Raw genomic sequence first — 13024 nt, forward strand, 5'->3', positions numbered from 1 at the left:
TTGTTATTTTTTAAAAGAGAATTCACCCCAGAGGAAAAGGAGGGTTATTTCTCATATGAGGTGAAAGAATGGAATTAGAAAATTTGAGCAGAGGAAAGGTAGGAAATAATGTGGAAGTGGCATACACAGACAATGTATCCTTTTTCCTTTCTTATTGTGCTGAAAGCATGTAAGAAGATTCTGTCAGTGCAGGAGAATGTAATTTAATAATAATAATAACAACAACAGCAACACAACAATAATGATGACTGGCTGACATTTATTGAGTTCTTTTATGTGCTAACCATTATGCTAAGGGTTTCGGGTGCATTGTTTTACTTAATTCTCATAAAACTCCATTACATATTTTATTTATTTATTTATTAAAAATATTTATTGAACATTGTGCTAGATACTCTGCTAGGTGTTAGGGATACAGTGATAAACAAAATTGTCATGGTCCCTATTCCTGAAGAGCTTATGGTATAGAAGGAAAAACAGACATTAAACAAATAAAAATAAATATTTAATGACACATGATAAATGACATGAAAGGTGTGACTGAATAATAGGGAAATCTACTTCAGATAGAGGGACCTGGGAAGGTCTCTCTTAGAAGGTGACATATGTAAGCTGACACCTAAAAATAACGAGGATCCAGGCAGGCAGAGGAAGGGCCTTGAGGCATATGTAAATAACTCTAACATAGAGTACTCTTTCCTCTAATAGGGGAGCTGATAGAAGATCAAGGAGGCTAAATAGAGACAGTGGAGGGAGAGTGATGCTAGCTGAGACTGGGATGGGCCAGACTATCCAAAACTATGTTATTGGGAAGTCTTGCAGGATTTTAAGCAGACAAGTGAAGGCTCTGATTTATATTAACAGTAATACTTTTGTTGTGTCGTGGAGAATGGATTGGAGGGAGCCAAGGGCAAATGTTGGGGAGAGTTGCTCAGAGTTTATTGCAGTATTCCAGGTTGATAGGATGATGGTTGTATATAGGATGGTGGTTGAAGATTTTGAGAAAAGTAGATAGGTCCACTAGTTGGAGGTAGAGTCCAAAGGGCCTGGTGATAGAGAAGCTGAAGCCAGCGATAACTCAGGTTCCTGTTTTGAATAACAGGGCTGAGGTACTGCTAGCCTCCTTTTTCAGTCTAGGAGACCAAAGCTCCAAGAGGTTAGGTAACATGTCCCAGGAGGTATATCTAGTAAATAATGTATGACGATTTGAGCATGGGCCTGTTCAACTCCAGAGACAACACATATAACCAATATAACTCTACTGCCTCCCAGTGAGTCACAATCCCGCTGCTCTCTAAAAGGAGAGAAGTGGTTGTCTTCTGAATTATAATCCCTCTGCCAACCATAACTCCATTTGCCAAAGAGAAAGTCAATATCCAGACATTTTTTTTTTTACCCTTCCCCACTGGTAACCATAAGTTCATTCTCTAAGACTGTGAATCTGTTTCTGCTTTGTAAATAAGTTCCTTTGTATCATTTTTTTAGATTCCGCATATAAACAAGTTCATATGATATTTGTCTTTCTCTCTCTGACTTTCTTCACTTAGTATGATAATTTCCAGGTCCATCCATGTTGCTGCAAATGGCATATCTCATTCTTTTTAGTGGCTGAGTAATATTCCATTGTATATATGTACCACATCTTTATCCATTCATCTGCTGATGGACATTTACATTGTTTCCATGTCTTGGTTATTGAAAAGAGTGCTGCAATGAACATTGCGGTGCATGTATCCTTTCAGACCATGTTTTTCTCCAGATATATGCCCAGGAGTGGGATTGTTGGATCACATGGTAGCTCTATTTTTAGTTGTTGCTGTATTTTTATCTTTTAAATTTATTTACATTGATTGATTGATTGATTGATTATTTTTGGCTGCGTTGTGTCTTCATTGTTGTGCACAGGCTTTCTCTAGTTGCAGAGAGCAGGGGTTACTCTTCATTGTGGAGCACAGGCTCTGGGAGCATGAGCGTCAGTAGTTGTGGCAGGCAGGCTCAGTAGTTGTGACTTGTGGGCTCTAGAGCACAGGCTCAGTAGTTGTGGTGCACAGGCTCAGTAGTTGCTCCGTGACATGTAGGATCTTCAAAGACCAGGGCTCGAACCTGTGTCCCCTGTATCGGCAGGCAGATTGTTTAGCACTGTGCCACCAGGGCAGTCCCTATTTTTAGTTTTTAAAGGAACCTCCTTACTGTTCTCCATAGTGGCTGTATCAATTTACATTCCCACCAACAGTGCAGGAGGGTTCCCTTTTCTCCACACCCTCTCCAGTATTTATTGTTTGTGGATATTTTTTTAAAGACTTTATTTTTTATTTTTATATTTTTAAAATTATTTATTTATTTATTTAATTTTATTTATTTTTGTCTGCATTGGGTCTTCGTTGCTGCATGCGGGCTTTTCTCTAGTTGCGGCAAGTGGGGGCTACTCTTCATTGTGGTGCGTGGGCTTATTGCTGTGGCTTCTCTTGTTGAGGAGCATGGGCTCTAGGTGCATGGGCTTCAGTAGTTGTGGCTCATGGGCTTAGTTGCTCCGTGGCATGTGGGATCTTCCTGGACCAGGGTTGGAACCCTTACCTCCTGCATTAGCAGGCGGATTCTTAATGACTGTGCCACCAGGGAAGCCCATTTGTGGATTTTTTGATGATGGCCATTCTGACTGGTGTGAGGGGACATCTCACTGTATTTTCGATTTACATTTCTCTAATAATTAGCGATGTTGAGCATCTTTTCATGTGCCTGTTGGCCATCTGTATGTCTTCTTTGGAGAAATGTCTATTTAGGTCTTCTGCCCATTTTTGGATTGGGTTGTGTTTTTTTGATATTGAGCTGCATGAGCTGTTTGTAAATTTTGGAGACTAATCTCGTCTGTCACATTGTTTGAAAATATTTTCTCCCATTGGGTGGGTTGTCTTCGTTTTGCTTATGGTTCCCTTTGATGTGCAAAAGCTTTTGAGTTTAATTAGGTCCCATTTGTTTATTTTTGTTTTTATTTCCATTACCCTGGGAGACAGATCGAAAAAGATATTGCTGCAATTTATGTCAAAGAGGGTTCTACCTATGTTTTCCGCTATGAGTTTTATAGTATCTGGTCTTATATTTAGGTCTTTAATCCATTTGGAGTTTATTTTTGTGTATGGTGTTAAAGAATAATCTAATTTCATTTTTTTTTTTTACTTATATGTGGAATGTTTTCTCTTTTTTAACATCTTTATTGGAGTATAATTGCTTTAAAATGGAGTGTTAGTTTCTGCTGTATAGCAAAATGAATCAGCTATACATATACATACATCCCCATATCTCCTCCCTCTTGCGTCTCCCTCCCACCCTCCATATCCCACCCCTCTAGGTGGTCACAAAGCATGGAGCTGATCTCCCTGTGCTATGAGGATGCTTCCTACTAGCTATCTATTTTACATTTGGTAGTATATATAAGTGCATGCCACTCTCTCACTTCGTCCCAGCTTACCCTTCCCACTCCACGTGTCCTCAAGTCCATACTCTATGTCTGCATCTTTATTCCTGTCCTGCCCCTAGGTTCTTTTTTCATGATTTTTTTTTTAGATTCCCTATATATGTGTTAGCATATGGTATTTGTTTTTCTCTTTCTGACTTATTTCACTCTGTATGACAGACTCTAGGTCCATCCACCTCACTACAAATAACTCAATTTCATTTCTTTTTACTGCTGAGCAATATTCCATTGTGTATATGTGCCACATCTTCTTTAACCATTCATCTGTCGATGCACACTTAGGTTACTTCCACGTCCTGGCTATTGTAAATAGTGCCGCAGTGAACATTGTGGTACGTGACTCTTTTTGTTTATTTTATTTTATTTTTTTAAAACATCTTTATTGGAGTATAATTGCTTTACAATGGTGTGTTAATTTCTGCTTTATAACAAAGTGAATTAGCTTTCCATATACATGACTCTTTTTGAATTATGATTTTCTCAGGGTATATGCCCAGTAGTGGGATTGCTGGGTCATATGGTAGTTCTATTTTTAGTTTTTTAAGGAACCTCCATACTGGTCTCCACAGTGGCTATATCAGTTTACATTTCTACCAACAGTGCAAGAGGGTTCCCTTTTCTCCACACCCTCTCCAGCATTTATTGTTTGTAGATTTTTTGATGATGGCCATTCTGACTGCTGTGAGGTTATACCTCATTGTAGATTTGATTTGCATTTCTCTAATGATTAATGATGTTGAGCATCCTTTGATGTGTTTGTTGGCAATCTGTATATCTTCTTTGGAGGAATGTCTATTTAGGTCTTCTGCCCATTTTTAGATTGGTTTGGTTGTTTTTTCAATATTGAGCTGCATGAGCTGCTTGTATATTTTGGAGAGTAATCCTTTGTCACTTGCTTCATTTGCAAATATTTTCTCCCATTGTGAAGGTTGTCTTTTCATCATTTTTGTGGTTTCCTTTGCTGTGCAAAAGCTTTTAAGTTTCATTAGGTCCCATTTGTTTATTTTTGTTTTTATTTCCATTTCTATAGGAGGAGGGTCAAAAGGATCTTGCTGTGATTTATTTCATAGAGTGTTCTGCCTATGTTTTCCCCTAAGAGTTTTATAGTGTCTGGCCTTACATTTAGGTCTTTAATCCATTTTGAGTTTATTTTTGTGTATGGTGTTAGGGAGTGTTCTAATTTCATTCTTTTTCATGTAGCTGTCCAGTTTTCCTAGCACCACTTATTAAAGAGGCTGTCTTTTCTCCATTGTACATTCTTGCCTCCTTTATCAAAAATAAGGTGACCATATGTGCGTGGGTTTATCTCTGGGCTTTCTTTCCTGTTCCATTGATCTATATTTCTGTTTTTGTGCCAGTACCATATTGTCTTGATTACTGCAGCTTTGTAGTCTGAAATCCGGGGGCCTGATTCCTCCAGCTCCGTTTTTCTTTCTCAAGATTGCTTTTGCTATTCGGGATCTCTCGTGTTTCCATACAAATTGCGCAATTTTTTGTAGTAGTTTTGTGAAAAATGCCATTGGTAGTTTGATAGGGATTGCATTGAGTCTATAGATTGCTTTAGGTAGTATAGTCATTTTCAGAGTATTGATTCTTCCAATCCAAGAACATGGTATATCTCTCCATCTGTTTGTATCATCTTTAATTTCTTTCATCAGTGTCTTATAGTTTTCTGCATACAGGTCTTTTGTCTCCTTAGGTAGCTTTATTCCTAGGTATTTTATTCTTTTTGTTGCAATGGTAAATGGGAGTGTTTCCTTTATTTCTCTTTCAGATTTTTCATCATTAGTGTATAGGAATGCAAGAGATTTCTGTGCATTAATTCTTACCCTGCTACTCTACCAAATTAATTGATTAGCTCTAGTAATTTTCTGGTAACATATTTAGGATTCTCTATGTATAGTATCATGTCATCTGCAAACAGTGACCGCTTTACTTCTTCATTTCCGATTTGGATTCCTTTGATTTCTTTTTCTTTTCTGATTGCTGTGGATAAAACTTCCAAAACGATGTTGAATAATAGTGGTGAGAGTGGGCAACCTTGTCTTGTTCCTGATCTTAGTGGAAATGGTTTCAGTTTTTCACCATTGAGAAAGATGTTGGCTGTGGGTTTGTCATATATGGCCTTTATTATGTTGAGGTAGTTTCCCTCTATGTCTACTTTCTGGACAGTTTTTACCATAAATGGGTGTTGAATTTTGTCAAAAGCCTTTTCTGCATCTACTGAGATTATCATATGGTTTTTATCCTTCAATTTGTTAATATGGTGTATCACATTAATTGATTTGCATATACTGAAGAATCCTTGCATCCCTGGGATAAACCCCACTTGATCATGGTGTATGATCATTTTAATGTGCTGGTGGATTCTGTTTGCTAGTATTTCGTTGAGAATTTTTGCAGCTATGTTTATCAGAGATATTGGCCAGTAGTTTTCCTTTTTTGTGACATATTTGTTTGGTTTTGGTATCAGGGTGATGGTGGCCTTGTAGAATGAGTTCGGCAGTGTTCCTCCTTCTGCTATATTTTGGAAGAGTTTGAGAAGGATAGGTGTTAGCTCTTCTCTAAATGTTTGGTAGAATTCGTCTGTGAAGCCATCTGGTCCTGGGCTTTTGTTTGTTGGAAGATTTTTAATCACAGTTTCAATTTCAGTGCTTGTGATTGGTCTGTTCATATTTTCTATTTCTTCATGGTTCAGCCTCGGAAGGTTGTGCATGTCTAAGAATTTGTCCATTTCTTCCAGGTTGTCCATTTTATTGACATATAGTTGCTTGTAGTAATCTCTCATGATGCTTTGTGTTTCTGCAGTGTTTGTTGTTACTTCTCCTTTTCATTTCAAATTCTGTTGATTTGAGTCTTCTCCTTTTTCTTCTGATGAGTCTGGCTAATGGTTTATCAATTTTGTTTATCTTCTCAAAGAACCAGCTTTTAGTTTTATTGATTTTTGCTACTGTTTCCTTCATTTCTTTTTCATTTATTTCTGATCTGATCTTTATGATTTCTTTCCTTCTGCTAACTTTGGGTTTTTTTGTTTGTTTGTTTGTTCTTGTTCTTCTTTCTCTAATTGCTTTTGGTGTAAGGTTAGGTTGTTTATTTGAGATGTTTCTTGTTTCTTGAGGTAGGCTTGTATTGCTATAAACTTCCCTGGTAGAACTGCTTTTGCTACATCCCATAGGTTTTGGGTGGTCGTGTATTCATTGCCATTTGTTTCTAGGTATTTTTCGATTTCCGTTTTGATTTCTCCAATAATCTCTTGGTTATTTAGTAGTGTTTTGTTTAGCCTACATGTGTTTGTATTTTTTACAGTTTTTTCCCTGTAATTGATATCTTCTCATAGCACTGTGGTTGAAAAAGATACATGATATGATATCAATTTTCTTAATGTTACCAAGGCTTGATATGTGACCCAAGATATGGTCTATCCTGGAGAATGTTCCATGAGCACTTGAGAAGAAAATATATTGTGTTGTTTTTGGATGGAATGTCCTATAAATATCAGTTAAGTCCATCTTGTTTAATGTGTCATTTAAAGCTTTTGTTTCCTTATTTATTTTCATTTTGTTTTATTTGTCCATTGGTGAAAGTGGGGTGTTAAAGTCCCCTACTATGATTGTTGTACTGTCGATTTCCCCTTTTATGGCTGTTAGCATTTGCCTTATGTATTGAGGTGCTCCTATGTTGAGTGCATAAATATTTACAATTGTTATATCTTCTTCTTGGATTGATCCCTTGATCATTATATAGTGTCCTTCTTTGTCTCTTGTAATATTCTATTTTGTCTGCGATGAGAATTGCTACTCCAGCTTTCTTTTGATTTCCATTTGCTTGCAATGTCTTTTTCGTCCCCTCACTTTCAGTCTGTATGTGTCCCTAGGTCTGAAGTGGGTCTCTTGTAGACAACATATGTATGGGTCTTGTTTTTGTATCCCTTCATCCAGTCTATGTCTGTTGGAGCATTTAATCCATTTACATTTAAAGTAATTATTGATATGTATGTTCCTATTACCATTTTCTTAATAGTTTTGGGTTTGTTTTTGTAGGTCTTTTCCTTCTCTTGTGTTTCCTGCCTAGAGAAGTTCCTTTAGCATTTGTTGTAAAGCTGGTTTGGTGGTGCTGAATTCTCTTAAATTTTGCTTATCTGTAAAGGTTTTATTTTCTCCATTGAATGTGAATGAGATCCTTGCTGGGTAGAGTAATCTTGGTTGTAGGTTTTTCCCTTTCATCACTTTAAATATGTCCTACCCCTCCCTTCTGGCCTGAAGAATTTCTGCTGAAAAATCAGCTGTTAACCTTACAGGAATTCCCGTGTATGTTATTTTTTGATTTTCTCTTCCTGTTTTTAATATTTTTTCTTTGTATTTAATTTTTGATAGTTTGCTTAATATGTGTCTTGGTGTGTTTCCCTTTGGGTTTATCCTGTATGGTGCTCTCTGCTGTATGGATTTGATTGACTATTTCCTTTCCCATATTGGGGAAGTTTTTGACTATAATCTCTTCAAATATTTTCTCAGACCCTTTCTTTTTGTCTTCTTTTTCTGGGACCCCTATAATTCGAATGTTGGTGCATTTAATGTTGTCCCTGAGCTCTCTGAGACTGTCCTCAATTCTTTTCATTCTTTTTTCTTTATTTTGCTTCCTGGCAGTTAATTCCACCATTTTATCTTCCAGGTCACTCATCCGTTCTTATGCCTCAGTTATTCTGCTATTCATTCCTTCTAGAGTATTTTTAATGTTAGTAATTGTGTTGTTCATCACTGTTTGTTTGCTTCTAGATCCTTGTTAAATATTTCTTGTATTTTCTCCATTCTGTGTCCGAGATTTTGGATTATGTTTACTATCATTACTCTGAGTTCTTTTTTCAGGTAGGTTGTCTATTTCATCTTCATTTATGTGGTCTTATAGCTTTTTACCTTGCTCCTTCATCTGTAACATAATTTTTTGTTGTTTCTTTTGTTTTTGGAGGGTGGTGCTGTGTTCCTGTCTTACTGGTTGTATGGCCTGAGATGTCCAGCACTGGATTTTACAGGCAGTTGGATAGAGCCGGATCTTGGTGCTGAGATAAGAACCTCCAGAATTTCTCACTCCTATTGATATTCCCTGGGATTTGACATTCTCTGTTAGTCCAGCGATTTGGTCTTGGAACTCCCACCACAGGAGCTCAGGCCTGACCTCTGGCCTTGGAACCAAGATCCCATAAGCTTCATGACATGGTGAAAAAAAAAAAAAAAAAAAAAGAAAGAAAGATAAAAAGGAGCAGTACAATATCAAAGATTAAAAACCAAAATAAAATTAGAAAGATAAAAAATATATTAGGGAAAATAAAAGTTTAATTGAAACAATTGCAACAAGGTAAAATAAAACCACAACAGAAAAAAGAAAAAAAGAAAAAGAAAAAAAAAAGCGTGGTGGAGGGCAACAAGCCAAAAGGAGAGAACAATAACAAAGTATAAAGAATAAAATAAAATTAGAAAAATAAAAGATTTATTAGGAAAAATGAAAATATAAAAATCAACAACAATGAATCAACAAGGTAAAACAGAACACCAATCTAAAAGAGGAAAAAAGAAAAAAAAACAGCCTTGGCTATGGGGGTGGAGTTTAGGTGGTGGTGGAACTTAGGCAGGAGTGGGGTTTAGGGTGGGGCAGGATCTAGGCAGGTATGGGCATGACGTTTGCGTGTGGGCCGGGGCCTAGGCTCAGGACCCACATAGCTGGCAAAGGTCCTGGGGGCGGGGCCTAGGCTGGGCGATGTTCAAGCGTGGGGCGGGGCCTCTGCTTAGGACCTGCGTGGGAGGGAAGAGGCAGCACGTAGAAAGGAGGGCCTCTGGAGTGTGGAGTTCCGGAGTTTGGAGATAGGGTCCTGAGTGAGGGTGTGTGGATGGTGTTTAGGCCCAGCGCATTGGAGGGGGTCTCAGAGGGGTCTCTGAGTGTAGAGGTAGAGCCCTGGGTGGGGGTGTAGGAACAGGGCTTGGGCTCTGCGGGGCAGGAGGGAGACTCCAAGGGCAGAGGATTAGACCAGGGAACCCAACAGGCTCTCCAGTGCCTAAGTGGACAGGGAAAGCACTGGCCACATTCCCTTCCATTCTTTTGCACCCCTCCCCCACTGTCACCTCCAGGGTCTCCCCTGTAGCCACTGGACCCCTAACCATGGGTGGGTCCTGCTAGGTGTAGGAACTCCTCCCTTCCGCCAGCCAACCCTCAGGGGTACCAGTCCTGGAGGTCTGGTCTTTACTTTTGCTCCCCCTTCCCTCCTTCCCTCTCCCTCAGACCCGTGTGGCTGGAGGGTCCCTAGGTGGGCAGAGGATCAGGCCCAGGATCTCAGCAGGTTTCTGGGGGCCCAAGTGGGAAGGAGAAACCTGGCCACGCTCCCTGTTGATCCTCTGCCCTCCCAGTGGTTCCCCAATTTCCCCCTTCAAGCGTGGGATCCCTTCCCCTCCTCCAGCCACCCCTCTCAGGGGCGCCAGTCCCCTCTGACCTCCACTTCTTCTACCCCTTCACTCCTCCCACACCCTACCTGGTTGCTGGGGGTTCCTCCTGTCCCCTTAGATGTTCGTGGTCCCCTACCGGTGCCCAGTAGGTGCCCTAGCTGTGAGAAGACGCGAATTCCGCATCCTCCTAGTACGCCATCTTGACTCCACCCCCTTATCATATGGTTTTTATCCTTCAATTTGTTGATGTGGTGTATCACACCGATTGATTTGCAGATATTGAAATTGATCAACTAATATTGATCATGGTGTATGATCCTTTTAATGTATTGTTGGATTCAGATTGCTAGTATTTTGTTGAGGATTTTTTCAAGCATGGTATCTGATGTATGTTTTCACTTGGAGCTGATTAGAAATTGTTATTTGGGTCATATGCTGGAGATGATGTTATTCCTTAAATGTTTGACCTAGGTAAGCAGATTCAAGTCTGATAATCCTAGATATTCAAATTCTGTTGTCAGCCAGAAACCAAGCTCTGTTCTCTCTCATAGGATTAGGAGAAGATGTGTCGTTTCTGAATTCCTTTGAAGACTTTCAGCAACTTACATGACATTGTGAAGGGCAGTTGTCCTGGAATAGATGGGCTTTCTGTAATGGAAAAAAGAGAAAAATAAAGTAGGTCAATAGGGACTAGAGCATCAGGCCACTCCTCATGGATATAGAGGTGGTTTGGAGAGCACTAACAGGCAGAAAAGGATATTGACAGCATAAGCAGGATTAAATTTAAAAAACAAGTAGGTTAAAAACTCAGTTATGTGTGGTGATCCTAATACAAGATAGCTTCTTGGATATGTTTTGGAGCTGTCCTGAGACTTTCTGTATCCTGCTGGTATTTGTGCATCTGTAAAATGGCCCCTTTACTTTTACTATATTTGCAAAGTCATAGGTCTGAGAAGAGAGGTAAGAATGTAAAAAGAGGTGTCAATCATAGGCTTACCTCTCGGGACTATTGAACTTCAGAGTAAATTGTGGTGGAGTCATTGTTTTTCACAGGTTTTGGGATTTCCATTTCCTGTAAAACACAATCATACCAATTTGGCTCACATAAAGAGAAATGTACTCATGCACAGATACAGTAAGTCCCCTACCTATAAGACTTCAAGTTGTGATATTTCAAAGATGTGAACATGTGTTTGCATGTCCAATCACGTAAGTTAGTTCATGTGTCTGGTGTACATTGTCATGTCAAGTGGTTGTGTACTTGACAACAAAGTAAGTACACAAGCTTTTGTGTACTTACTTTGTGTAGCTTACTAATGAAGAGGTGATAGAATTGGAGGCTCAAAGAAAGAAGAGAGACAAGAGGAAGAAGAAGTAATTGAAGAACTGAAGAGATTCATGATACAGGAAATGGCAAGGGGATTTTCTTTATTTGAGGAGGCACTGTTAGTTTTTGAGGCACAGGACCCAAATATAGAACAGTACATGAAGGTTGCAGCAGCCGTTCAGAATGCGATCCAGTGCTACTGGGTCATCTATGGTGAGAAAAAAAAAAAGCTACTACCCAGACATCACAGGATCATTTTTTCAAGAGAATAGATGAAATTGAATGCAGCAAGGAACCAGAACCTGTGCCATCAACGTCAGGCATGGGTGAAATTGCAGCTTGCCCTCCACCTCCTATTGCAGGAGATCCTTCAGCTCTGCCATCTCCCATGTCCTCTTCCTCTGCCAGTCAGTAACTCTTCTTGCCTGTTCACTCGATGCCAGCCCCTGTATGCCAGCTCTTGTACCATATTACTGTACTTTTCAAGGTACTGTACTGTAAGATTAAAAATGTTTTCTTTATTTTTTGTTTGTTTTTTATGTATTATTTGTGTGAAAAGTATTATAAACTTATTACAGTACAGTACTATATAGCTGATTGTGTTAGTTGGGTATCTAGGCTACCTTTGTTGGACTTAAGAACAAATTGGACTTACGAGCACGCTCTCGGAACGGAACTCATTCGTATGTAAAGGACTTACTGTATATTCTTGGGAAAGGCAGTGTGACAAAAGAGGGATGATGTCAAAGTTCTTCAGGAGGAAGGCTAGGGAGTGTTTAGCAAGAGAAGCTGGAAACAAAGCACCACTAGCTCTTAAACCTGTGAAGGATTAGTCACCTTGCCTGAGCCCCAAACAGAAGCACAACACTCCAGCAAACCGGTGGGCTCAAGAACCAGAGAGAGACAGAAGGGCGACCTTGTTGGCAGGTGGTGTGAAGGAAAGAAAGCATTCTTGTCCTGCATCCAGCTCTACACTCCTTCCTCCATTTTTAGGAACTAACCTACACACCAGATGGTTATTGTATCACATCTTTTGTCTCAGATCTTTACTACCTATAACTGGAGTTATTGCCTGCTTCATTTTGCCCCTGTGATTCTATTTGCCTGGTCATCATGTCATTGGGGTTCTCCTCAAGCATGGGGAACTGGTAGAGCAGGAATATCTTGTCTTAAGAATGTCTCTGCTTGGAATAAAAAGTCCGGCAGTAACAGAAGTCCCCCATGCTCATAGTTTTTGGCATTTTAAATTAATTAAGGTATATTTGGGGTGTTATCAAAACCTCTGAAACTCTTCAAAGTACCATGTTTTGCTAAGAAAAAGTTAACAAACTTGCCGGAAAGTTTCTTGTTTTGTTGAGAGTAATTCATCTTGTCTTCAAGAGGAAATTGGAAAGGCAATTGAAATATCTGAAATGAGAGCACTTCTTATTGTTTGCTAGCTTCAGAGTCTACTTTGCAAACATCTGTGAGGGGCTTTGTGAAGGGAGACTTGCTTGTGGAATCCAAGATTTCTAGCCAGACCATTGTTTCCATCAACTGAAGAATGCTGGCTCTCTTGGCTTATTTTTCAGAAGACATGGAAAATGGCCTCCCAGGATGTTTAGTGTTATTTAGAAATGTACCACCTGCAGGTGCTTTATTTTGAGGTTGATGGGGAATTACTGATGCATGGCGAGGATTTCCTGATGCCTGACCAAGGCCATCCTGTTATGTTGCTAGAGGGCAGGGGACGATTGAGGACTGCTCATGCCTTTAGTGTCCTCTACTGTTGAGGGATTGCAAATTCTTGCCCCTCTT

The 13024-nt window shown here is 39.4% G+C and overlaps 1 protein-coding gene across 2 annotated transcripts in view; it reads right to left on the minus strand.

Moving 5' to 3' along the window:
• Window positions 1-10203: 10203 nt before the first annotated feature.
• The window catches only part of SLAMF6 (SLAM family member 6), a 31148-nt gene continuing 28327 nt past the window's right edge, over window positions 10204-13024 (minus strand). For both annotated transcript variants that reach the window (XM_036868643.1, XM_036868634.1), the window contains 2 exons: window positions 10898-10972; window positions 10204-10548 (listed from right to left, as the gene is read on the minus strand). In XM_036868643.1, the coding sequence (XP_036724538.1) occupies window positions 10907-10972 (66 nt within the window). In that variant the 3' untranslated portion in view covers window positions 10204-10548; window positions 10898-10906. The remainder of the gene's footprint in view (window positions 10549-10897; window positions 10973-13024) is intronic.

The sequence above is a fragment of the Balaenoptera musculus genome, chromosome 1 (assembly GCF_009873245.2).
Source record: "Balaenoptera musculus isolate JJ_BM4_2016_0621 chromosome 1, mBalMus1.pri.v3, whole genome shotgun sequence".
Lineage (NCBI taxonomy): Eukaryota > Metazoa > Chordata > Mammalia > Artiodactyla > Balaenopteridae > Balaenoptera > Balaenoptera musculus.